At 53.1% G+C, this 22,322-nt stretch overlaps 1 protein-coding gene across 2 annotated transcripts in view; it reads left to right on the top strand.

Moving 5' to 3' along the window:
* The window catches only part of TBC1D2 (TBC1 domain family member 2), a 37,126-nt gene extending 15,080 nt beyond the window's left edge, over positions 1-22,046 (top strand). The window contains exons 4-14 of one of the 2 annotated variants that reach the window (XM_074953688.1): positions 603-744; positions 3,304-3,440; positions 4,166-4,353; positions 5,459-5,845; positions 6,661-6,771; positions 8,749-8,936; positions 10,952-11,428; positions 14,396-14,516; positions 17,419-17,604; positions 18,919-19,040; positions 19,910-22,046. In XM_074953688.1, coding sequence (XP_074809789.1) covers positions 603-744; positions 3,304-3,440; positions 4,166-4,353; positions 5,459-5,845; positions 6,661-6,771; positions 8,749-8,936; positions 10,952-11,428; positions 14,396-14,516; positions 17,419-17,604; positions 18,919-19,040; positions 19,910-20,111 — 2,261 coding nt within the window. In that variant the 3' untranslated portion in view covers positions 20,112-22,046. The remainder of the gene's footprint in view (positions 1-602; positions 745-3,303; positions 3,441-4,165; positions 4,354-5,458; positions 5,846-6,660; positions 6,772-8,748; positions 8,937-10,951; positions 11,429-14,395; positions 14,517-17,418; positions 17,605-18,918; positions 19,041-19,909) is intronic. The other variant, XM_074953689.1, reaches the window with a different exon arrangement.
* Positions 22,047-22,322: the final 276 nt, after the last annotated feature.

Raw genomic sequence — 22,322 nt, 5'->3', positions numbered from 1 at the left:
GAGTTGCTCTTCAGGTCTGGGAAAGGTACTACGAGTGTCACAGCTAATATGAGATCAAACAGATAGATTATGTGCTACTTACTTATGCTAAACCAATGGTGGATTAGCCCCTGGGCCAACGGGGCCTGTGCCTGGGAGCCCTAGGGAAAATGGGCACCCCCATACCCTGACCCACTCTTCCCACTCACCCAGCGTTTCTGCCGGGGAGCAGGGTCAGGGCGCGGGGGGACTGCAGGCAGAAAGGGTGGGAAAGGGCCCCTACTTGCTCTGGCCCAGGGCCCCACAAACCCCTAATCCACCTCTGTGCTAAACTATCTGTTCAATCTCATATTTAGCTGTGACACTGGTAGTACCTTGCCGAGACCTGAAGAAGAGCTCTGTGTAGCTCAAAAGCTGGTCTCTCTCACCAGTAAAAGACATTACTTCACCTACCTTGTCTCTCTAGAAAACCACAGGGAAGGTTGGATGGCTTCCTCTGGCCTGTCCTGAACAGATATACAGACTGAGCTGAAAGGATATGACAAGGCTTAATGCCTAATGTAAAGCGGCAGAGTTTGATCAAAGGTTTAGGAGCTCATCTAATTTCTCTCCTGTTTTTCTAGCTCACACTGAAGGTGAGGGGTTCTTTCCCCCTGTGAAAACCCCTACAGACATGGTAGGTTTAAAGGCAGCCTCTCTGCCCCCTCCCCAGCTGCCTGCTGCCCTCCAAAACATCTCCCTCAAGCACCCTTGGACTGAAATCCAGTAAGTGGCGGTGGAGGTGTGGCTGGTGTGTTGGGCTGCTGCCTTGTGGTGCTCTTGAGCATTACTACAGCCCAAGACAAGAAGTGTGTCGTGTGGGTCATGCCATCATGCAGGCATGCGGGAACTCAAACGCAGTAGAGTGGATACCGCACAGCAGGAAATGCAGGCTCTCTGCAGAGTTTCCTTGTCCCCTCTCTGGCTCTCTGACCAGTAAATCTCTGCAGCAGGTCTACAGCCTGGATTTTTTTAAATGCCAGTGTCCGTACACCTTTTGCACGAGCACTTATAGTGACGTGCACAATCTAGTAAGTGCGCAGCCAGGCGGGTCTGAGTGCATGCAGCAGAGCTTGATCCACAGCCCACTGAGTCACTGGGACTCTCGCTGCTGATTCCGGTGGGCGTCGGATCAGGTGCATTGGGCATGCGCAGAAGCAGTCATGTAGCGTTGGCCCAAAGCGGCTGACCTTGCCAGGGGCTGAGCGCTCCAGAACCGATTCAGCAAGAGCTTCCCTCCCAGCGTGTGAGCAGGTCCATTGCCAACAGTGACACTGCTCATTGCTTAAAGTTAAGCTCATGCTGAAGTGCATCAGTGGATCAGGGCCAGAGTGCTCAGCCCCTTGCAGGATCAAGCCCCAAATGCACATGGACTTCCAGCCTCTCGAAGGGCCCGATGCAGCTCCCATCAAAGTACATGGAAAGGCTCTCACTGACTAAGGTGAGAGCCGGATCAGGCCCTGACCTTCCGAGTTCTGATCCAGCAGAGTGCATAAGCCCATGTATGACCAGAGTTTGGCTGTATGTAAGTGCTTTGGGGATTGGAGCCCTAGCATTCACCATTGGCACTGATAGTCACAAGCACTAGCCTCTAATGCTAGTCAGGGGAAAAGATACTAATGTCGACAGCTAACACTGTTGACCGTTCTGGTGGCTAACACTGCCAGCCAGCGCACTGGGACCACACACTGTGTTTTCCTAGGAGGAGAACGCCACAAATTCAGGCTCCGTGGGGACTGGAGAACATCTCGGGTGGGGTAGGACAGGCTGATTTGTTTTCCACAGCATGGTAGTTTAGCTAGGGCTCTTATCTGTGGGTAAGGTGGGCAGCAGAAACAGACACTCTGTTAGGAGCCTGAGGATATAAATGTGTCCTTGCATCCCCTATTTTCAAATCCAGCCTCTGCTGCATGGTTTGTTTCTCTCTCTCTCTCAGTATTTCCAAAGCATCTGTCGCTGTCATAGCCAGGTACCAGTTTTGTTAGGAGTCTAGTTTGGCTGTGGCCAGCAGACCCCATATATTGTACTTACTGTAACCAAGACAAATTGGCACAAATAAGGGAACGCGCAAGTGCGATGCAAGAGAGAGCGAAAGAAAGAGCTGGCTTTGCCTGCTGTCTGTGCTGTACCCGTCTTTTCTGCCACCGTCACTAGCACAACATTCACTTACAGGAAAGACTTGGGGCCAGATCCTCAGCTGGGGCGAACTGTCAGAGCTTATGGGGTGCTCTGCTTAATTCCACCAGCTGGGATCTGCCCCACTGACGCCCGCGGAGCTATGGCCGATTGACACCAGCTGGGATCTGGCCTGTTTTTTATCTGTTTTTTAATGATCACTGACGAGTACGGTCCTACCAAATTCAGGGCCATGAAAAACGCATCACGGACTGTGAAGTTTGATCTCCTACCATGAAATCTGGTCTTTTGTGTGCTTTTACCCTGTACTGTACAGATTTCACGGGGGAGACCAACGTTTCTAAAATTGGGGTCCTGACCCAAAAGAGAGTTGCCGGGGGGTCACAAGGTTATTTTAGGGTGGTGATGGTATTTCCACCCTTACTTAGGCGCTGCCTGCAAAGCTGGGCGTCCGGAGAGCGGCAGCTCTTGGCCAGGCGCCCAGCTCTGAAGGTAGCAGTGCAGAAGTAAGGGTGGCAATACCATGCCAAGCCCTCCTTACTTCTGCACTGCAGCTGGCAGCGGCTCTGCTTTCAGAACTGGGCTCCTGGCCAGCAGCTGCTGCTCTCCAGCTGCTCAGCGTAGAAGTCAGGGTAGCAGTCCCACAATCCCCCCTACAATAACCTTGCAAACCCCCCACAACTCCTTTCTGGGTCAGGATCCTACAATTACAACACTGTGAAATTTCACATTTAAATAGCTCAAATCATGAAATTTATGATTTTTAAAATCCTATGACCATGAAATTGAGCAAAATGGACCAATGATCACTGACAAGGGATGGCTCACTCAATGATTACCATTCCCTCTGGGGCACCTGGCATTGGCCACTGTTGGAAGACAGAATACTGAGCTAGATGGACCTTTGGTCTGACCCAGTGTGGCTGCTCTTATGATGGATGTTTTTCTGGATTTTCTTATGTCAAGCAATGGTACATCCCAATGACCCCTCTCGCAACTTCTCCCCTCCCCCTTACTTTTTCCTTCCTGTATAACAAAGTGAGGAGTAGCACCCCTGAGTGGCGATCTAGGGGAGCCAGCGATCCGGCTGGCCTCAGTGACCACAGCTCTCCTGGCCTTTGGGCTCCCTAGGTTTCTTTGTCTTTTCAGAAATACAGTCTACAATATCTGTGGCAGCAGGCAGCTCCCGGGGAATAGCAGGAGCATCTCTGGTGTTGAGGGATTCCCAGAGCACCCTGGGACTCTGGCGGCGGAACAAGAGGTGGAAGGGGAGGCAGAATGTCCAGGTACTTTCTCCTCACTGCGATTTGTGGCCTGTATCCCAGCCTGGCATCATGAAATCATTGTGCAGCAGCCCTACCAGCTGTTGAAGGAGACGGGGGTTTCTTTGGGAAGGTTGTGATGTCCTCCGAGGGCACTGAGCCCTAGTGCTCTGCTCTCCAGGGCTCCGGAGCAGCTCCCTCTCCTTGCTATGGAGCGTCGCAGGGCATGGTGTCTACGGGCTGCTTCCCCAGCTGGCACTGATTGGTGTAGCTCCCTTGAAACCACTTTGCAGGAGCTGGGGACCTGGCCCTGTTTTCTTTTTGGTGCCTGCAGCAGTGGGGTACCTTGGCAACAGGCATCGGCTTTGTCAGCACTTTCCCAATGGCTTCAGTTTAGAGCAACCACTCCTGCCTCTCTGCTCTCTGTTCTGAGCAGCAAATTCTCCCCCCGGAGCTGTCAGGCTTCGCTTGGGAGCTGGTCTTCCCTCCAAATGGCCATTACTGGCTCCCCTCAACTGGTGTAAATCAGCATAGCCCTATTGACTCCAGGGGAACTGCGCCCATTGACGCTGGCTGGGATCAGCCCTGCTGACCCCAGCTGAGCTGCGGCCGGGGCTTGGCCCTGTGTATCGACATTAGATACGGCACTTCAGCTGCCACCCTGTGTCTGTCGCTCTCCGGCTGGTCATTCAGTTTGGTGCTGGTTTCCCACAGGTGAAGTGACCCCTCCTCTCACTTGTCTCCCTCAGTCAGGGAGAAGGCCCGAGAGGACACACAGGCTGGGGCCAGGTCGCACTGGCCTAGGAAAGGCAAGTGGCTGAACAGCGGTTTCCCTGACTTCGCTGAAGGGTTGGCCCGTGAGAGAAGCTCCCCTGACAAGGTGGCTGTTCTGCAGCAGCAGGTCCTGGCGCTCACAGAGGAAATCAAGTCTCAGAAGGTAAATCTGGGGACCGTTGCTCCAGAGCCCAGCAAAGCCATTGGGATGGCTCTATAGATCCCAGGGAGCTTTGGATCAAGCCCCTACGTGCTAGCATGAGCACTTCTTGGCGTGCCATTTGCTAGGGGGTTATGCTTGGTTCTCCAGTGATGTTCCCGTGGAGCTCTTCTCAGTTGGGGCAGGGGAGGGCTCACACCAGTGTGATCCTGCTGGAGTCGGTGGGTGGGGGTGTCACTGGGCTCTCACTGGTGTGACTCTGATTGGGGGTGGCAGGGGGTCACTGGGCTCACACTGGTGTGACCCTACTCGGGTTGGGGGGTCACTGGGCTCACACTGGTGTGACCTCGCTCGGGGCAGGGGTGGGGTGGTCACTGGGCTCACACTGGTGTGACCTCGCTCGGGGCAGGGGTGGGGTGGTCACTGGGCTCACACTGGTGTGACCTCGCTCGGGTCAGGGGGGTCACTGGGCTCACACCCATGTCAGTAGGAGAGGAAGCAGGCTCATGATGAGCAGTTGGCTTCGTCCTTAGTTTACTTCCTGGAGGCGATGACCTTCTCCCAGGGTGAGCAAGCTTCCTCTGTGGCCAGGTGCCAGAGCCTGCTCCGAGCGGGGAGGTGACCGTGAAAGTGTTACCATGACAAGGGGATTGTTGGCAGCACTGGCGCCAGCGTGCGCCACCCTGCAGTGACCGTGAGCCCCAGGGTCTCTGCATCCAGTCAGCCCTCAGGAAGGTGCCTGGGGAGAGCCCAGGGCCAGGTGGGATGCACAGCATCCCCTTGCAAACAGTACAGCACTTCCGGGGTGGTACAGGCCATGGAGCATGGAGACCCCTCTGGGCTGGGGGCTCCCAGGGCAGGCTGGCAGCACAGCTCCGCTGTTATAGACACGTAGGAATTGCCAGTCGTTCTCCAACACTGGCTAGTTCCCACATCTCAGCAAAAGGCTGCTATGGGGTGTCCTGCCCAGGGGATGTCTCCCCCAAATCCCCTTAGATAGTGCCCTGTCCCTTAACAAGAACCCCCAGGCCTGCTGCGACCTCAGACAGAGCCAGTGCTGTACTGCATGTGGTCCGTGTGTTGTGACGATCACGCCATGTCCCCGCAGGAGCTGGTTACGCTTCTCCACAAGGCTCTGGAGGCTGCGCAGCGGGAGAAGAGAGCATCCAGCAGGTACCTGGCTGCTGCAGAAGACAAAGACCGGCTAGAGCTGGTGCGGCACAAAGTGAGGCAAATCGTTGAGCTCAGCAATCGGGTGGAAGCCCTGGAGACTGACAAGAAGGAGCTGGAGCAGAGCCTGGCCCTGAGGGACAGCCGTGTGGAGGAGCTGCAGAAGCACGTGCAGCTCCTGATGGACAAGAACTATGCCAAGCAGCAAGTCATCCTGAAGCTCACAGAGCAGGTTGTCCTGGATCTCTCTGAGCCGGTGCAAGAGGCTGATGCTGTTGCTGCCGACACCTTGCACAAGCAGCAGGAGGAGATTGAGCATCTGAAGGTCCGTGAGGCAGGCGCAGCCAAATCAGCAGCTGGAGGGCTCTGTAGTGTCTGGTACAGCAGGCGCCTGGGACTGGTTTGTGCCGCTCCTTTGCTGTCCAGAGTGCAGGCAGTTTGCAGGGGCTGGGCTGATATCAGTCCGGTGCTTTGAAGGGTTTGTCTGGTTCAAGAGATGGGGAAGTGGTAGCCTAGAGCTTGTTTTGCCTGACTCAGCTTGAGTCATCCTCCATCCAACCCTTAGCTCCTTCTCTGTTGCTGCCTTCAGTCAGTCTGTCCAGATGTGTCCTCTGTGTAAACAACATTTCCCCTCAGACAGCCTGGCCCACCGTGCAGTTCCCAGCCCCATCTGTGCAGTCATAATGGACGCTTGTGTCTCTCAACAGAGAAACACTGCAGCCAACAGCGGGGTTTTGTTGTCTGCAGTGATGTGATGTTTGCTGGTGCCTGGAATGCCTCAGGCCTGGATTTTTAAAAATGAACCAAACCCAGATCTCTCGGCCTATCTCCTTGCAGCATCTTCCAAGCATTATGCACTATTACAGGGCAGACTTAAGATGTTTTGAGTGCCCTAACTGTACATTCCAGACCTGAATGTATCTGAATTTCTTTTAAGTTTAGCCTTACGTCTAAATGTCCTGGGTCTCTGATGTTATTTGGGAGAATTATGCCCTCCCTGTAATGTATTTTACCTTAAATTATGGAGCCGTCCTCTCGTTCTTTAGTTTTTGTGTGGGGATTTAAAAGAGAGAGGAGAATAGCAAAAGCCTGCCTGCTGTCTGCCAGCCCGGTGTGAGCGCCTGCTCTGCTTTCTGGCAGGATGACCTAGATGCCTACAGAACTCAGAACCAGTTCCTCAACTCAGAGATCCACCAGGTCACAAAGCTCTGGAGAAGCGTTGCCGAGAAGGAGAAAGTCTTGCTGATGAAGGTGAGATGAGCTGTGGAGAGAGGTGGCAGCCATTCATTTAATTATTGTGAAGCGAGCACCAATGCAGGGGTTTCCCTTCCTACCCAGCCCTGGTCCCAGATGCACAGTAAGCCAACAAGGGTCTTGTTCCCAATGGACTCCCATCCACCCCTTCACTCTGCATTTTGGTGGCCCCGACATGGGATCTCTGATCAGCTTCCCTCAGGAGTTTCCCAAATAACATACAGGCAAACCCTAATTTTTGTTCGGGTCTCAAGGGATGATGAAGCGTTGTTAGAGTTGGGGTCTTGCAAAATCAAATTTCTGCTTCTGTATGAATTTCAGCTCCAGGCCAGACACAAACTTAGAGTCACGTGAAGCTCTGGGGTTTATGTAGGAACAGGCTCATCCCAGGCTCCATCCAGTCCAGTAGCCTGTTGCCAACAAGGGCCAGTGCCACCAGGATGCAGCGCTGAAGCTAAGATGCTCACAGGGAAAGTTCCCTTCAGCCCCCAGGAGTTAAAGGTCTGCTGACACTCAATGCTTGAAGTTTTTGTCCCTTCTGAAGCACTTGTTTACGTTTTAATCTCTGCTATCATAACTCTGGATACTCAGCCACAGAAATGGTCAGTCCTTTTTTGAATCCTGCTGAGCTCTTGGTCTCAACATCTCATGTGGCAGTGAGTTCCACAGGCTAATGGTGTGCTGTATGAAAAAGTATTTCCCTCTCTGTTTTGTCAGAATTTGGCACCATTAGATTTCACTGAGTTTCTCCATGTTATTATGCTGCGGGATGGATGCCCTTCCCCCTTGTATTGTGGAATGGAGCGGGCACTGCCCTTGGTCCTATCTTTGCTGTTCCGTTCATGATTGTACTCTTGTCATGCTCCCTCCTATTCATCTCCTCTCTACAGTAAACAATCCCAGTAAATCTGTTAATCTGTCTTTAGCGCCCTTAGTTCTCCTCCTCCCTGCCATGGTCCCTTTTAGTTCTGCCGTGACTCTGTCGAAGTGGGGTGCAGTCCTTCCCACACGAATCAGACACGGCAAGACAGTGCTGTGTATCATGGCACTGTACCAGTTCCGTGTTGTTCTCCATGACATCCCTATGCACCCTAACACCTCGTTTGCTTTTCTAACTGCTGCGGCCAAGGTGCAGATGTCTCCAGTGAGCTCCCAGGGTGGTGTGCCCTTGGGCGGGTCCCTCAGCCTCTCAGGGCCTCAGTTCTCCACCTGTACATGTGGGAGAACGACCCTTCCTTTCTCCCACCCCTTTTCTGGCCTGGGTCTGAGCACTCTGGGGCAGGCTTGTCTCTCACTATGTGTCTGGGTAGTGACCAGCACACCGGAGTCTCAAACTCAGCTGAGCCTTCTGCTAGTCACTGTCCCTGGCTCGTAGAGGAGTAGCACTGCCTAGCTGGGGAGCTGCAGAGGAGCAGGTGGAAGAGATGAGACAGGTCAGGCTTTAGATGCCTCTTCAAAACGAGGAAGGTATGAACCCAGGTGTCCTGGCCAAATTTCACTCTGGGCAATTCTGACACCCCCCCCACACCCCAATAAAATTCCCTAGGCAGTTTCAGGGGTAGTTTCCTCCACACACGCACACAGTGAACTCCCGCTTTACCCTCTAACACCCCCCAGCTCAGCAGCCCCTGCTTGCCCTTGCTGCACCGCAGTGACCTACTGCCAGCCCCCGGGCTGCTCTGCTTGCTCCTGCAGGGCTCTGGCTCTCTCCTGCTGCAGCAGCCTTGCTGTGGCGGCTCCTTCCACCCTCCACTGCGCTCTGTGGCATGTGGTTGACTCAGGAACTGCCTGCCCACGAACAAGGGAGATGCAGGCAGCTGCTGGGGCAGAGACCTGGCGCTGGGCGCCTCTGGGTGGCGGGTTTCCAGGGGCAAGGGCAGGTGACGTGGGCTCTGTTCTCCAGCCACGCTGATGGCTGACACACGTGGCAGGGGCTGCAGCCACTCTGACAGCACCTCCAACGCTCTCTTCCAGTGTGCCCGCCTGCAAGCCCGCAGCTGCCAGGTGGAGAGCAAATACCTGATGCTGTTGCGGAGGCTGCAGGAGGCCTCCCCTGGCCTGGCCAGCGGTGATGCCGAGCTGGTGAAGAGCCTGATCCAGGAGGCACTGCAGTGGGATGTGAAGGAGGAGGCCGCGGAGGCTCTTCAGCTGAACCCTGTCAGGTAGGGGGCACGTGAGCCAGGAGGGCGCATCACTGCTTTGGGGCAAGGATGCAGCAAGGGCTCTCTGTCATGGGATGGGCCCTCCGCTCAGAACAGCTCCTGGGGTGGCTCCTTCTGCCAGGTTCCCAGCTGTCCCCTGCTGAGGCGGACAGGCTGGCTGTCCTGCACAGAGTGGGCATAGCCCAACTCCCAGAGCTCCGGCAGCAACCTGGTGGACGGATCTGCATGTCGCCCCCAGCCCAGTTCAAAGCTGCTGACAGTCACCTGAGGGTTACAGACTCTGGAATGGGAAGATGCATCCCCAAAACAAAGCACTCCCAGGCCCCTGTGATGGAGCCTGTTCTGTGCATTTAGCCAGACAAGGTGCCATCAGCAGTAACGTTTTCAGAACACACCTCACTGCTGAGTTTGCTATTCCTTGCCCTCCTTGAGCTGGGGCGCTCTGATTAGCCAGGTGGTACAGTTAACCTGGGCTGAGCACAGAACTCATCCCCGCTGTGGAGGGGAAGTGAGTGAGTAGCCGTCACATGCAGGCAGTTTGGGGTTTCTGTGCACACATCTTCCATGAGCTGGAGCTAAGTGTTTTCCACGGTGGAGGGGATATTGGTGATGAGCAGAGGCCGGGAGGAAGTGTGAGGCTGGTCTGTCTTCTCTGCAGGGTCACCTGGGTACCTGGGTGTGAACAGTGGGTTAGCCTAACCTGAGTGTGAGCAGCTGCATTGCAAACCCACACTCGAGTTCTTGGGCCTCACTGGGGCCATGTGTGTCACTCAGACTTCCGGGGCACAGCCCATGCGTCTTGGTGCTGCAATGAGCCGAGCTGCTCTGTGAGGCTTTCAGTGAACTGGGGCAGAACTTGTCTGTCCTGAGAACGTGGGGGAATTGTGGGAAGGCACTGGAAAACCATCAGCTCTGAGTGGGTTAGTCGGCATCCTCACTGCAAAGTGGGCAGGTTACCAGCCTGAGTGAAAGTGACTCCTGCACTCTAGCCCACCCCCTCTGCTGGGCAGCTAACCCGGGTGTCAAGCACCACTGCAGAGGGGTGAGAGGGTTATGGGTGTGGATGGGAGGGGTTAGGGCAAACGTGGGGTGGGTGGGTGTAGCCGTGTCCCTGCAGGGCCCTCCTTGGCTCCTGCCCCTGCTGGGCTGAGAGGGTCACACAGAGACCTTTAGGTGCCGTGCCCACCTGGTGCTTTTATTTACAGACTGTGTTCCCACCACCTTTCCACCATACGCGTAGTCCCCTTCTTGCAGTCCACCAGCAGGAGAGAGGGGGCAAGCTACCTCTCTCCGCTTCCCCTCACTGCCTTTCCTGTAGTGCAGCTTCCCTCTTTCCAGCTTCCCCCCGGCTTCTTTCCCCTGGGGCTCTTATCCAGCCCCAGCCTGATGAGACAGCAGCTGTTCCAGCTTCCCCAGTCAGGGCCAGGTGGTCCACCCAGCTCCAGTTCACCTCCCTGACCTGGAGCTGGAGTGACAGAGGGTTGGCTAACCAGCGTTCTGCTTAGCACCCTGTCACAGTGGGTAATTGCAGTGAAGACCAACCCTGGAGTCAGGAGAGGGGTTGTTATGTGATGGGGAAATCTGTACTGGACCTCTGGCAAATGTCTGTCTGGTTGTTCAGCTTGTCAGCGTTAGGACCCTGCGTGTGCAGCACCCGGCAGGGCCCCACTCCTGGCTGAGGTGCCGCGGGCCCAGGCTGGAACTGTTTGAACACAGTTACAAAGGAGCACTGGAAGGATGCATGGAGGTGTTGGTGCTCGAGTGATAGGAGGCCCAGCAGTCTGGTAGCTCCTTCCATCTCTAGCAGCTGGGGTTCCAGGAGGAGGGGCCAAAGCTGGCTCTCACAGGGTGCTGCCCAGGGAGACAACCACTGCGCCTAGGGCAGCAGAAGTGGGGACTGGGCACCGTAGCTGCTTCTGACTTAATTTGCCCTGCCTGCCAGTATCCTGCTGGGCAAAGTCTGTCCAGCACCTAGCACGTGGGTTTCAGCCCCTGCTCTGCTCTGCCTTCTCCAGAGAGTATGACGACTACGGGTTTATGACCATTCCCAAATACGAGGTTGAGGACTGGAAGCTTCTGGCTAAAATCCAAGCCCTAGAGATCAAATCCAACAACCTGCTGAGCCACATGGTGGTGGAGAAGCCTCTTCGTGAGAGATGGGCCGGTATGGCTGAGTTGAGCCCCTCTGCAGAGCTGAAAGGCTTGATCCGCTGCGGCGTCCCCATGGAGCACCGCCAGAGGGTCTGGAAATGGATAGTGAGCCAGCACCTGTCCCACCACCACCCCGCCAACCACTACGAGAGCCTGCTGAGGCAGGGCAAGCGCACGGAGCACCCCGCCTTCCGGCAGATCGAGCTGGACCTGCCCCGCACCCTGACCAACAACAGGCATTTCACATCTCCCACCTCCCAGCTCATCCCCAAGCTCCGAAGGGTGCTGCTGGCCTTCTCCTGGCAGAATCCCGCCATCGGCTACTGCCAGGGGCTGAACAGGTGAGACACTGGGGAGCCACGGCCGGAGCAGCAGGGAAGGCTGCTCACTGCTGGGCTGTCTCTGTACGAGGGGATAACAGCCGCCCCTGAGGCCTGGGGGGCTCCTGGAGGATCAGTCCATCACAGAATGGGGTGCTCGGATACCCCAGCGAGGGGGCCAGAGGAGTACCACAATGAGAGGGACCTCCAGGGAAGGGAAGCAGGTGGACATTTCCTATTAGAGTGATGGTTTCAGTTCTTCAGGGATTCCCCCTGTCTGGGGGAGCTGGGATGGCTGCTTTTGTGTGAATTTAGATGGAACGTGTGGGCTAAAGGTGTTCACATCACCCAATCACATTCCAACATTAAACAGTGTTAAACAAGGACCAGGGCTTGACATACAGAGACCTCAGCTTGCTTTAGTGCAAACACACCATTAAAGAGCCTTTAACTTTTTATTGAAGATACAGAAAAGAAGGAAAAACAGGTAAAGCCTTCGAAATGTAAAGTATTAACAAAGGCTTCCATTTGTACAACATCCCTTCTTCCCTTTGCCGTTAGCTGGAGAGCATTTTAGAAGGAAAATCTCCCTTGTTTGACAGGCTTTAGATGGTACCAAAGGTGGTCATAATTGTCGTCCCAGGTGGGGGTTGGCATTCAGTTGGAGCCAGCAGGGGTGGCGATGTCATCTGGGTCCCTCTCTGGCCCGTTCTGGTCACACAACACCTCTCAGGATCAGGGTGATGAAGGCTGGAGCTGCCAGGAAATGGTGGGCTTGGCAGCTGTGATGGTGAAGCTCACTCCAGTACCCTCTGCCTGTTCTGTCCATCTGTTCTTTTCATTCTTTTTGTTTGTTCTTTCATTCTTTCCCCACAAAATCTCTCTCTTTAAGGACCCCAAGAGGGAGTGGTGGGTGGAATAGACCATCCCCTCATTATTATGTCCACCAAAAAGGCCTAATATCTGACATACCAATTTTGGCTCATGAACTTCCAACTCCACATCTCCTCTTTTTAACAAGCATAATTTCACCACAGCCCTTGAGTCATAGTGACTTGGCCTTTTTCTCTCAGAGTAATTCAGTTATTCTGTCTCCCTTCCGTACCTGTTGCCATCAACGTTTGTTGTTATCAGTTAACTGGAACAGCTTGTAACTTTTACATACTTTTTACAGCTGCGCTCCCAAGTTGGGTGGGTTTGTAGGCCTATTTGTCACAACACTGCTCGTAGCAGAGTTGTCAAGGAGGCAAATGCCCTGTGGCCCGCACACACTGGCGATCAATGTCCTGCTTAAAAATGAAGGCTTGTTTATGTTTTGTGAGCTTGACACCTCTTCCTCCACCAGCCCCATGCTTTCCCTGTCCCCTGTTCAGAGCTAAGAGAGGCAGACCAGTTCCTGTGCCCAGCATTCATCATGCCCTTTGTTCATGGGCCGCAAACCCACACCTACTAACCTCCAGCCAGGAACAAACTTCCAAAGCCAGGTTATCAACCCCGTGACAACAGAAATGCTGTCACTCCTCCTCTGAAGGAAAGGTACACAGCCATCTCCCAGAGACGCACTTTCCTCTGAGCTCATCAGTGCCTGCTGAGCATCTAAAGAACAATGGGATCAGATTCAGGGAATAGAAGTGAGGCAGAATAAAGTGACTTTTTCAAAAGACTTCTTGTATCCTCACTCAGTATTCTGAGCCCCCATGCGGCGATTTAGGAGGCCTGGAGCATTGCTGTGATGGATATTAACATGACATGAAATGTACATCAGTCATTTGTTATCACGTTGGCCAAATCCTGGGAGCTGCTCAGCACCTGCAGTCGCTCCAGAAGTGCGTGTGAGTGCAGCAGCCTCTGGAATTGGCTCACTGGCAGGAACACGCCCTCAGCTTTTCCTTGAGCTGCCCAAGCAGCACGATGGGAAGCTGGCTGCTGCCTCTCAGCCTCTGCTTCCTCAGCAATAGGAAAAAGCAAGGCCTGAACTGGTGTGTAATAACTGAGGCTTGGCACGGATGGCACTCAACTGTCCTGGTGACACTCCCCTTAGTGGAGAAGACTTGACATAGATATTGGGAAGCCTCCTTTACTCTTCAGAGCCTGCTCTACGCACAGTGTCACCCAACAGCTATGTGGTCCCCCTCCCTGCCCAGCTTTCTGCAGGGCGTTGTCCAACAGCCAGATAGACCCCCCCCCCCAGTGCCTTCTGCTCTGTGCAGAGTCACCTGGCTGCCACGTGGGCCCTCTCTCTCCCCAGCTGTTTGTGTGGTGTTGCCCAAAGGGTGCCTAAGACCCTCCCTCCCATCCGGCTCCACGAGCAGGCTGGGATGGTGTATCTGTTATCTGGCGCCTAGGACATGCATGGGGCTCTGCAGACTGCCGCAGGAAGGCAAGTTCCCTGCCCCAGAGAGCTCATCCTGTCCAGCACAGAGCACCCTCTGCTCCTCTGAGGCTGATTGCAACCAAGGGGGCTTAGGGCTCTGATGATGAATGGATGACCGGGGGCGGGAGGGAAGTAATCTGTGTCACATGGATCTATCAGGGTAGAGCCCCTCCCATCTCAGAGTGCCATGAGGCCAGCTCCCAGGTGGTGTAAATCAGCACACCTCCACTGGCTTCAGTAGAGCCCCACCCAGGTACCCAAACTGGGGCGCTGGCACCATGAGTCTAGCTTCACTGCTTAGCCCTGCCTCATCTCCAGTGCCTGCTCTAGTACCCTGGCCGTGCTGCTGGACATGGCAATGAGCTCCAGCCAGCCTTGTTACTCCAGGAGATACAGGGAGAGCTTTGAGGCCCTGGTGAAGCACACCTGTTGGCTGGCCTGTCACTGCTGAGCAGCCTGTGCTCCCTGCACCAGAGCCACACAAAGGTTTAATGTAAAACCTAAAGCTAGAAGAGCAATGCCGACCAGAATCTCTGATTTCCCACCAGTGCTCTTGCAGGTCAGTAGGTAACAGAGAGAGTTTGCTTTGTTTCCTGGTGTCCTGTCCATTGCAGGTTGGCAGCCATTGCCCTCCTGGTCCTAGAAGAGGAGGAAAGCGCATTCTGGTGCCTGGTTCACATTGTGGAAAACCTGATGCCGGCAGATTACTACAGCGACACGTTAATAGCATCACAGGTGAGCATGAGAATCCGGCTACGTCACGGGGGTGAAAGACAGCAGGGTACTTGCACAGAGATGTTAAATTTCAGAGTAACAGCCGTGTTAGTCTGTATTCGCAAAAAGAAAAGGAGGACTTGTGGCACCTTAGAGACTAACCAATGCTCAAATAAATTGGTTAGTCTCTAAGGTGCCACAAGTCCTCCTTTTCTTTTTAGAGATGTTAAAGGGACATGGTCCATTCCTGCATCCCAGCCCCTAGGAAAGCCCTGTCCTCTCTGCAGCCCTCCTACATAAGCCAATCTTAGGGTTACTTTGCACCACTGAAACGGGGTGCATGAGAATCAGGCCTATGCTGTCCAGCGACTCCTCAGGAGTCAGGCACTTTTATTAACTGCACAAGCACTCAGCATTGTCTGAACCCATGGGGTTTCCTCACATCATAGGTGATCTCATTAACTCTTTCCACTACTTCAGAGTGTCCATTCTAAATGTCTTGCATTTTATTCTTTCTCACAGGATCCAGCACAAGCACCATATCTCCTATTTCAAATGCTCTTTCCTTGGCATGTCTATCATGCCAGGCCTTCCCAACTTCCTGGCTTTCCTTTAGATTTTGCTGAACCAAATCCATCATATTTTGCAATTTTTCATTAACAATGAGACACATACTCCATCACTGGCTACTCTGTCTCCTCAACATTACCTTCCCAAGAATCATGAATCAGATCTAGGGGTCCGCTAACCTGCCTTACGTAGAGCAGTTCAGAGGGAGCAAACCTAGTAGATTCTTGGGGTACACTCCTGTACACATACAACAGATATGGCAGCCGAACATCCCCATCATTCTGGCACCTGTCCACATCCATTTTCATCATAGATTTCAAGGTCCCATTGAACCTTTCCAGCAGACCATTGATTTGTGGGTGGTAGGGAGCAGCTTTTAGGCGCTTTACTCCACACATTTTCCATAAAATGGAAACAACAGACATAAAATTAGACCCATGGTCTGACAATATTTCTCTGGGAAAACCCAACTCTGCTAAAAATAGCAAACAACGCTGTTGCCACTGTCTCTGCCTCAATATTAGACAATGCTGCAGCCTTGGAGTACCTGGTAACAAAATCTACCAACACAGGAATATACTTCTTCCCATTCCTGGAAGGTTTAGGGAGTGGTCCTACAGTGTCCACAGATGCTCTGGCAAATGCCTTCCCAATAATGGGTTAAAGGTTAGAGGGGTGCCTCACTAGGTCCCTTTAACACTTTGCACTTCTGGCACAAATCACAGCGCCTGGAATAATCTCTCACTGTTTCAAAAAGATAAGGCCAGTAGAAATTTTGTCAAATGTTTTGCCTACACCCAGATGTCCTGCATTGTGGGGTCTCAGTTACACGGTGTAAGCTGGAGTAACTTCACAGAAGTCACCCTCGTCCAATGCTTCTGCTAGCATGGGGCAGCCCCACAGAGCACCTTGCACAGGACTGGGCCGCAGTGGCACAGCCAAGCCTGAATGCTCAAATCACACACGAAGGGCCTGACCTTGCTGTGATATGGGTAGGTGTGGGAGAGTCGGGCCCGTCATACATGTCTCCCCTGCTCCAAAAAGAGAGACCCCCCCAAGTCTCCTCTGAGTTGGAACCCAGTTGGGACTCAGTAAGAGTACGTAGACTCTTGTAATCTCCCCCATGGACACAGGGTTCCTCTGTCTGACTGGTGCATCAGAGTCTAGGGCAGGTCTGCCAGGCTTTCTGATCCGTCAGTGTGCTTGCCGCAGAAATCACTGCAGTCACAGCTTCTGGTGCCATCCCATTGCATTTGCTGTTCATGCTCAGCCAGCAGGAGGAGGAAGAGCTGTTGTGTGTGTCACAGTCAGGGCAGCAGTAGATGTTACAGCCTGTGCTCTCTTGGCCCAGTGGCGCTAACTTCCTAATCACCCCCCAGCTCTGTCCCAGGCCCCACCCCTGCCCCGCCTCTAACACAGTGCTGACTTTCCGGACACATGCTGCTGCAGAACCAGCCGTCCCACTGCAGCACTCTTCTTATGTTCTCCCTACTTAACTGGAAGAATGGCCACACTGGGTCAGACCAAAGGTCCATCTAGCCCAGTATCCTGTCTACCGACAGTGGCTAATGTCAGGTGCTCCAGAGGGAATGAACAGAACAGGGAATCAGCAAGTGATCCATCCCCTGTCAACCATTCCCAGCTTCTGGCAAATAGAGGCTAGGGTCGCCATTGATGGACCTGTCCTCCATTAACTTATCTAGTTCTTTTTTTAACCCTGTCATAGTCTTGGCCTTCACAACATCCTCTGGCAAAGAGTTCCACAGGTTAACTCTGTGTTGTGTGAAGAAATACTTCCTTTTATTTGTTTGAAACCTGCTGCCCATTAATTTCATTTGGTGACCCCTAGTTCTTGTGTTATGAGAAGGAGTGAATAACACTTCCTTATTTACTTTCTTCACACCGGTCATGATTTTATAGACCTTGATCATATCCCCCTTTAATCATCTCTTTTCCAAGCTGAAAAGTCCCAGTCTTATTAATCTCTCCTCATACGGCATCCGTTCCATACCCCTAATCATTTCTGTTGCCCCTTTCTGAACCTTGTCCAATTCCAATGTATCTTTTTTGAGATGGGGCGACCACATCTGCACGCAGTATTCAAGGTGTGGGCATACCATGGATTTGTATAGAGACAATATATTTTCTCTCTTATTATCTATCCCTTTCTTAATGATTCCCAGCATTCTCTTCGCTTTTTTAAACTGCTGCTGAACATGGAGTGGATGTTTTCAGAGAACTATCCACAATGACTCCAAGATCTCTTTCTTGAGTGGTAACAGCTAATTTAGACCCCATTATTTTATGTGCACCTGCCTCTGTATCTCATGGATTTTCACTTTGTCAAACCCAGGTGGATCAAAGAGTCTTTAAAGACTTCTTGTCAGAAAAGCTCCCCAGGCTTACAGCTCACTTTGAGCACCACAGGATTGACGTCTCACTGATCACCTTCAACTGGTTCCTGGTGGCCTTCGTAGACAGCCTGGTCAGTGACATCCTCTTCCGGGTCTGGGACGCCTTCCTGTACGAAGGAACAAAGGTAGGGAACCACCCCTGGCCCTAGCTATGCCGGGCTCTCAGATCTGCGCATTCTTAGACATTCAGATCCAAGTGGGACACACCCCACCCTGAGCTGGGCAGTAGACCGGCGTTCATAATCATTTTGGTCCCAAAACTCCCTGGATGAGCTGCCCAGCCTCTCTGCATGTCTCTGGCAATGATGGTGGGCCTGTGGCTTCCAGCTCTGTCTGTACTGGGGCTGGAATGGAAGGATTAAGCCCAGCTTGGGGAGACAGACCCACACTAACCCTCACGGAGCTAGCGTGCTACTCAGGGTGGGAGTGGGGCTAGCCCCACAAGCACGTATCTAGGCTCTTGAACGGGCAAACACTTGCGGTGGCTAGTTCTCCCGCTGTTCACGTTGCCACGGCTACGTCCTATTCCTAGCACGGTAGCTCAATGAGCGCTCCTGCGAACGTCTCTTTGAGCTGGGAATCCCACCCCAGGTATACCCTGGCATCACCTTGTTGGTGCTGGGGCAGCTGGGCCCACACCTCCCCCAGCTGGGCCTCACGCCCTCTCCGGGCCTTCCCAGCTTCTCCCCCTGCAGTCCTACATCACTGCCCTGAGGAAGGTCCGGGGACCTGCTCTGTCCCCTCTCCTGCTTCTAGAGGGGGCACTGGGGCTGCAGGGGTCTTGGGACCTTCTCAGGTTGAGGAAAGGGGCTGGGAGGGGATCTTCTCTTCTCCTTCATCGCCCTGGAGAGAAGGCTGGAGGGCAGCAGACCAGGTATGTTCTGGGCCTGGCTTCAGCCAGCCAGAGTTGAGGAGGGTACAGTCTTCGCCCTCGGTAGGGGGAGCTCAGAGACGTTGGAGCTGGGCAAACTCAGTGGATGCCAGTGCAGCTGCTGCTGGACCATGAAGTGGCCAGGAGAGGGCATGAGGATCCATGCAGCCACCAGTGCCTGTTCCCTTGGTGCCTGGGGAGCGGGCCTGTCCTGAATTCTGTTCTCCGTTCCCCACCACCTCGGAAAGGGAGAGCCTCCTGTTCCTCACAGTGTTTTCCTTGGTGCTGTGCCTTTAACACACTGGCTCTTGTTAAGCATTTGCTCTTGTCGTGTGTTCACTCTGCAAAGGAAGCATAGAGAATCAACAGTGCAAAGTGACAAAGAGTGAGAGGAGATGTGTGTTGGCTTCTGAAGGCCCCCTCCTCTGGTGTGCAGCCCAGACACCTGCTGTCCCACCTCATCCCAAAGTGCACCAGTGCCAGAGTGCTCCACGCCCTGAGCTTTCAGTCCCTCCGTGGGTATATGCTGGGCCCTCTGCCAACTAAAACACATTTTAACTTGTCGTAGGTGATTTTCCGCTATGCTCTTGCCATCTTTAAGTATAATGAAGAGGAGATTCTGCGGATCCATGACAGCCTGGAGGTTTACCAGTACCTTCGCTTTTTCACCCACATGATTGGAGATGGCAGGTGAGAGACGAGCTGCTCTCAAGCTTCCCCTTTGGCCAGTCACATGTGCGCAGACCTGTAAAGTTGACAAAATAATGACAAGGCCTAGGACTGTTGCCCTTGTGCTTGCAGGGTGGGGAAGGAACAAGAGTTGGCCATGTGCCTTTGTTCAGTGATGTTCACTGATGTCTAGTTAAGCCTAGAAATTGTTGCCTGTACAATTGAGTTTGTGCCCAAAACAGAAAGAGCAGTTAGGCTGACACCTCCAGGATTCGCAGCCACGAAGGCCATTGACGGGACAGCTGGGCTGGGGGCTGGGGTTTGCTTTTGTTCTGCTGGAGAAGAAGGATCCTGTTTTTCTCAAAGTCGAGTGCGCACCATGGGCATGGGATGAAAGGCAGGATTTGGCCGGTGAACCTCTTCCCTGGGAAACATGGCCCCTCAGACTAATCCCACCGTGAGGGAGTCCTGGGACATACTACTGAGCCTGCTAAGGGGACAAGGGCACAGCCTCTCACAGGAGCAGGATCCATCCTAGCAAGAGATGAGGAGCATATGTCCGCCTGGAGAAAGGTCCCCCTGCGTGTTCATGGCTTGCCCTGCCAAGCTCAGAGGCTTCTTTTCCTGGCTGGGGCAGAGGAAGGTTGGCTGCTGGAGCTGAAACGCTTTACACTGGGGCATGGGGGGACTGACACTATCAGCTGATTAGTCCTTGGGTGCGGGCCTTATAGCCCATGGCTGCCAGCTGTAGTCCAGCCCGGGCTACGAGTTGGTCACTTTGTTGCAATGCAAGGGCCGTGCTGCCCCGGCAGGAGGGGACAGCACTCACACACTAGGACCAGGGTGTTCAGCTGATTAGCTCACCCGTGCTCCCTGTCTTCTCCCGGTAGGAAGCTGATGAGCATCGCCTTCAGTGACATGAATCCCTTCCCAATGAAGGTGCTGCGGAACCGGCGAGCGACACACCGGGCGGAGCTGGAGGCAGAGCTGAGCGAGCTGGAGCGGATCAAGGCGCAGTACGTGAAAGAGCAAGCAGAGCAGGTGACCTGGCACCTGGATGGAGCCGTTAGCGAAGAGGAGGAGGAGATGTAGCCAGAGACGTGGCTGCTGTCCTGTGCCTGAATCCCTGGCCCTGCAGCTCTGCACCAGCATCACTCTCCTTTCTAAGAGAGATGGAAAATCCTGAGGCGAGCAGGGCCAACGCAGAGGGTAGGCACAGTGTTTCTGAGGAGCTCAGCTGGGAGGACTGTGTCCTGCCCAGACCTCCTGGCTCACCGTCCACCCAGCACACAGCTGTGGAGATGCAAGAAAGTTTCTTGGAAAGATCCTGTCTCGCTCTCTCTGAACCATCCCGTCCATTCCTCCCCACCATCTTGCTGCAGCTGCGCTAGACAGGGTGCCCAACTTATAGCCTGTGGGCTGCACACAGCCCACCAGAGCGTTCGTACAGCCCACAGCCTACTTCCACACAAAATACCAACAGCCGATTCATTAGCATTTGGTCACGTTTGTATCATTTTAGTTTAGTTATGAGTTCTGTACGGTTTTTTTCTGTTTTCTATAATTCTGATACACGTTTTATGCACTGATTTCTTTATTTGTTTTTAAATAGACAATACTGTACATACCAACCTATCTAAACACATACGAAACAGAACCTGGTTGGACCGCTCCAGGTTGTGCTTAGGGTTATGTGGCCCTCCTGTGTAATAAGGTTGGGAAACCGAGTGCCGCAGGATGCTTGTTGATTGATCACAGGTGACTTTAATTGTGTGCACCATATTGGAGGCTGATGAGGCGCAAGTGATCCAGAAAGCCTTCCAATGTCTTTGAGTACACTCTGCTGGCAATTTAAAGGGGGTGTGTGTATAATCATAGCAAGTATTAAGACAAAAGCACTCGCTTGAGAGTTAGTGTGTGAAGCCCCTGAGTTAGTGAAGGAGAGAGACCTGATGGAACTCTTGAAGCTACCATAGCATCTTTCTGCAGCTAGTTTGCCAGGAGGTCACATGATTGATGATCAAGCATGCTCGGGGTTAGCCCAATGAAACTATGTTCCCTGGGGCTGTGCACTGATACCCCTGAGGCCATGGCTGATCTCCTACTTAGTGAGATGGTCACTGGGCACTTCCTTGCAAACAGATTGTTACCCTCTGCGTAGTGTGTTCACCTTCTGCTGTAGATAATAATAGAGCTGATATGATAGCAGCAGAGGGTTATGAGTAGAGTCCGTACTGGGACTGGTATTGAATGCATCCATTCATGGGCAGGAGGTGGCAAAATGGCACAAAAGGACAGAGGGTGAGGCAAGACCAGAGAAGACTGTACCGTACTTAACCAAGCTGGGGCAGTGCACAACATTACAGGACAAACAAATGAAAGGTGATGCAACCAGAGAGGAATAGTTAGAACTACTTGTGCATGCTGCTGGCTTCTTAGTAAACTCTAACTGCTGGGGAAAGGAGCTGGGTGCCCCTTCTGCCCAGTGGCCATGCACCCCCAAACAGCATCAACAAGTGCAAAGGCTGGAATTCAGAGCGATACGGGGACTGGGACAGTCCTCCAGCGCTGGACTCGGCAGCTGACTCCAGTGACACTATCTGCAGGAATCAGGCCTGCTTGAACAAGAACATAAGAATGGCCAGACTGGGTCAAACCAATGGTTCATCCAGCCCAGTCTCTTGTCTTCTGACCATGGTCAGTGCCAGGTGCTTCAGAGGGAATGAACAAAACAGGGCAATTATCGAGTGATCCATCCCCTGCTGTCCAGCCCCAGCTTCTGGCTGTCAGAAACTAGGGACACCCAGAGCATGGGGTTGCATCCCTGTCCATATTGGCTAATAGCCATTGACGGAGCTATCCTCCATGAACTTATCTCGTTCTTCTTTGAACCCTGTTATAGTCTTGGCCTTCACAACATCCCCTGGCAAGGAGTTCCACAGGTTGACTGTGTGTTGTGTGAAGAAATACTTCCTTTTGTTTGTTTTAAATGTGCTGCCTATTAATCTCACTGGGTGACTCCCTCCCCCCCCCCCCCCCGCCCACACAAGTTCTTGTGTTATGTGAAGGATTAAATAACGTTTTCTTATTCACTTTCTCCACACCATTCATGATTTTATAGACCTCAATCATATACTTGATGACAGGTTTCAGAGTAGCAGCCGTGTTAGTCTGTATCCACAAAAAGAAAAGGAGGACTTGTGGCACCTTAGAGACTAACCAATTTATTTGAGCATAAGCTTTCATGAGCTACAGTTCACTTCATCGGATGCATGCAGTGGAAAATATCTCCCCACTGTATTT

The sequence above is a fragment of the Natator depressus genome, chromosome 5 (assembly GCF_965152275.1).
Source record: "Natator depressus isolate rNatDep1 chromosome 5, rNatDep2.hap1, whole genome shotgun sequence".
Taxonomy (NCBI): Eukaryota; Metazoa; Chordata; order Testudines; family Cheloniidae; genus Natator; species Natator depressus.
This window is presented reverse-complemented; position numbering and strand designations above follow the sequence as displayed.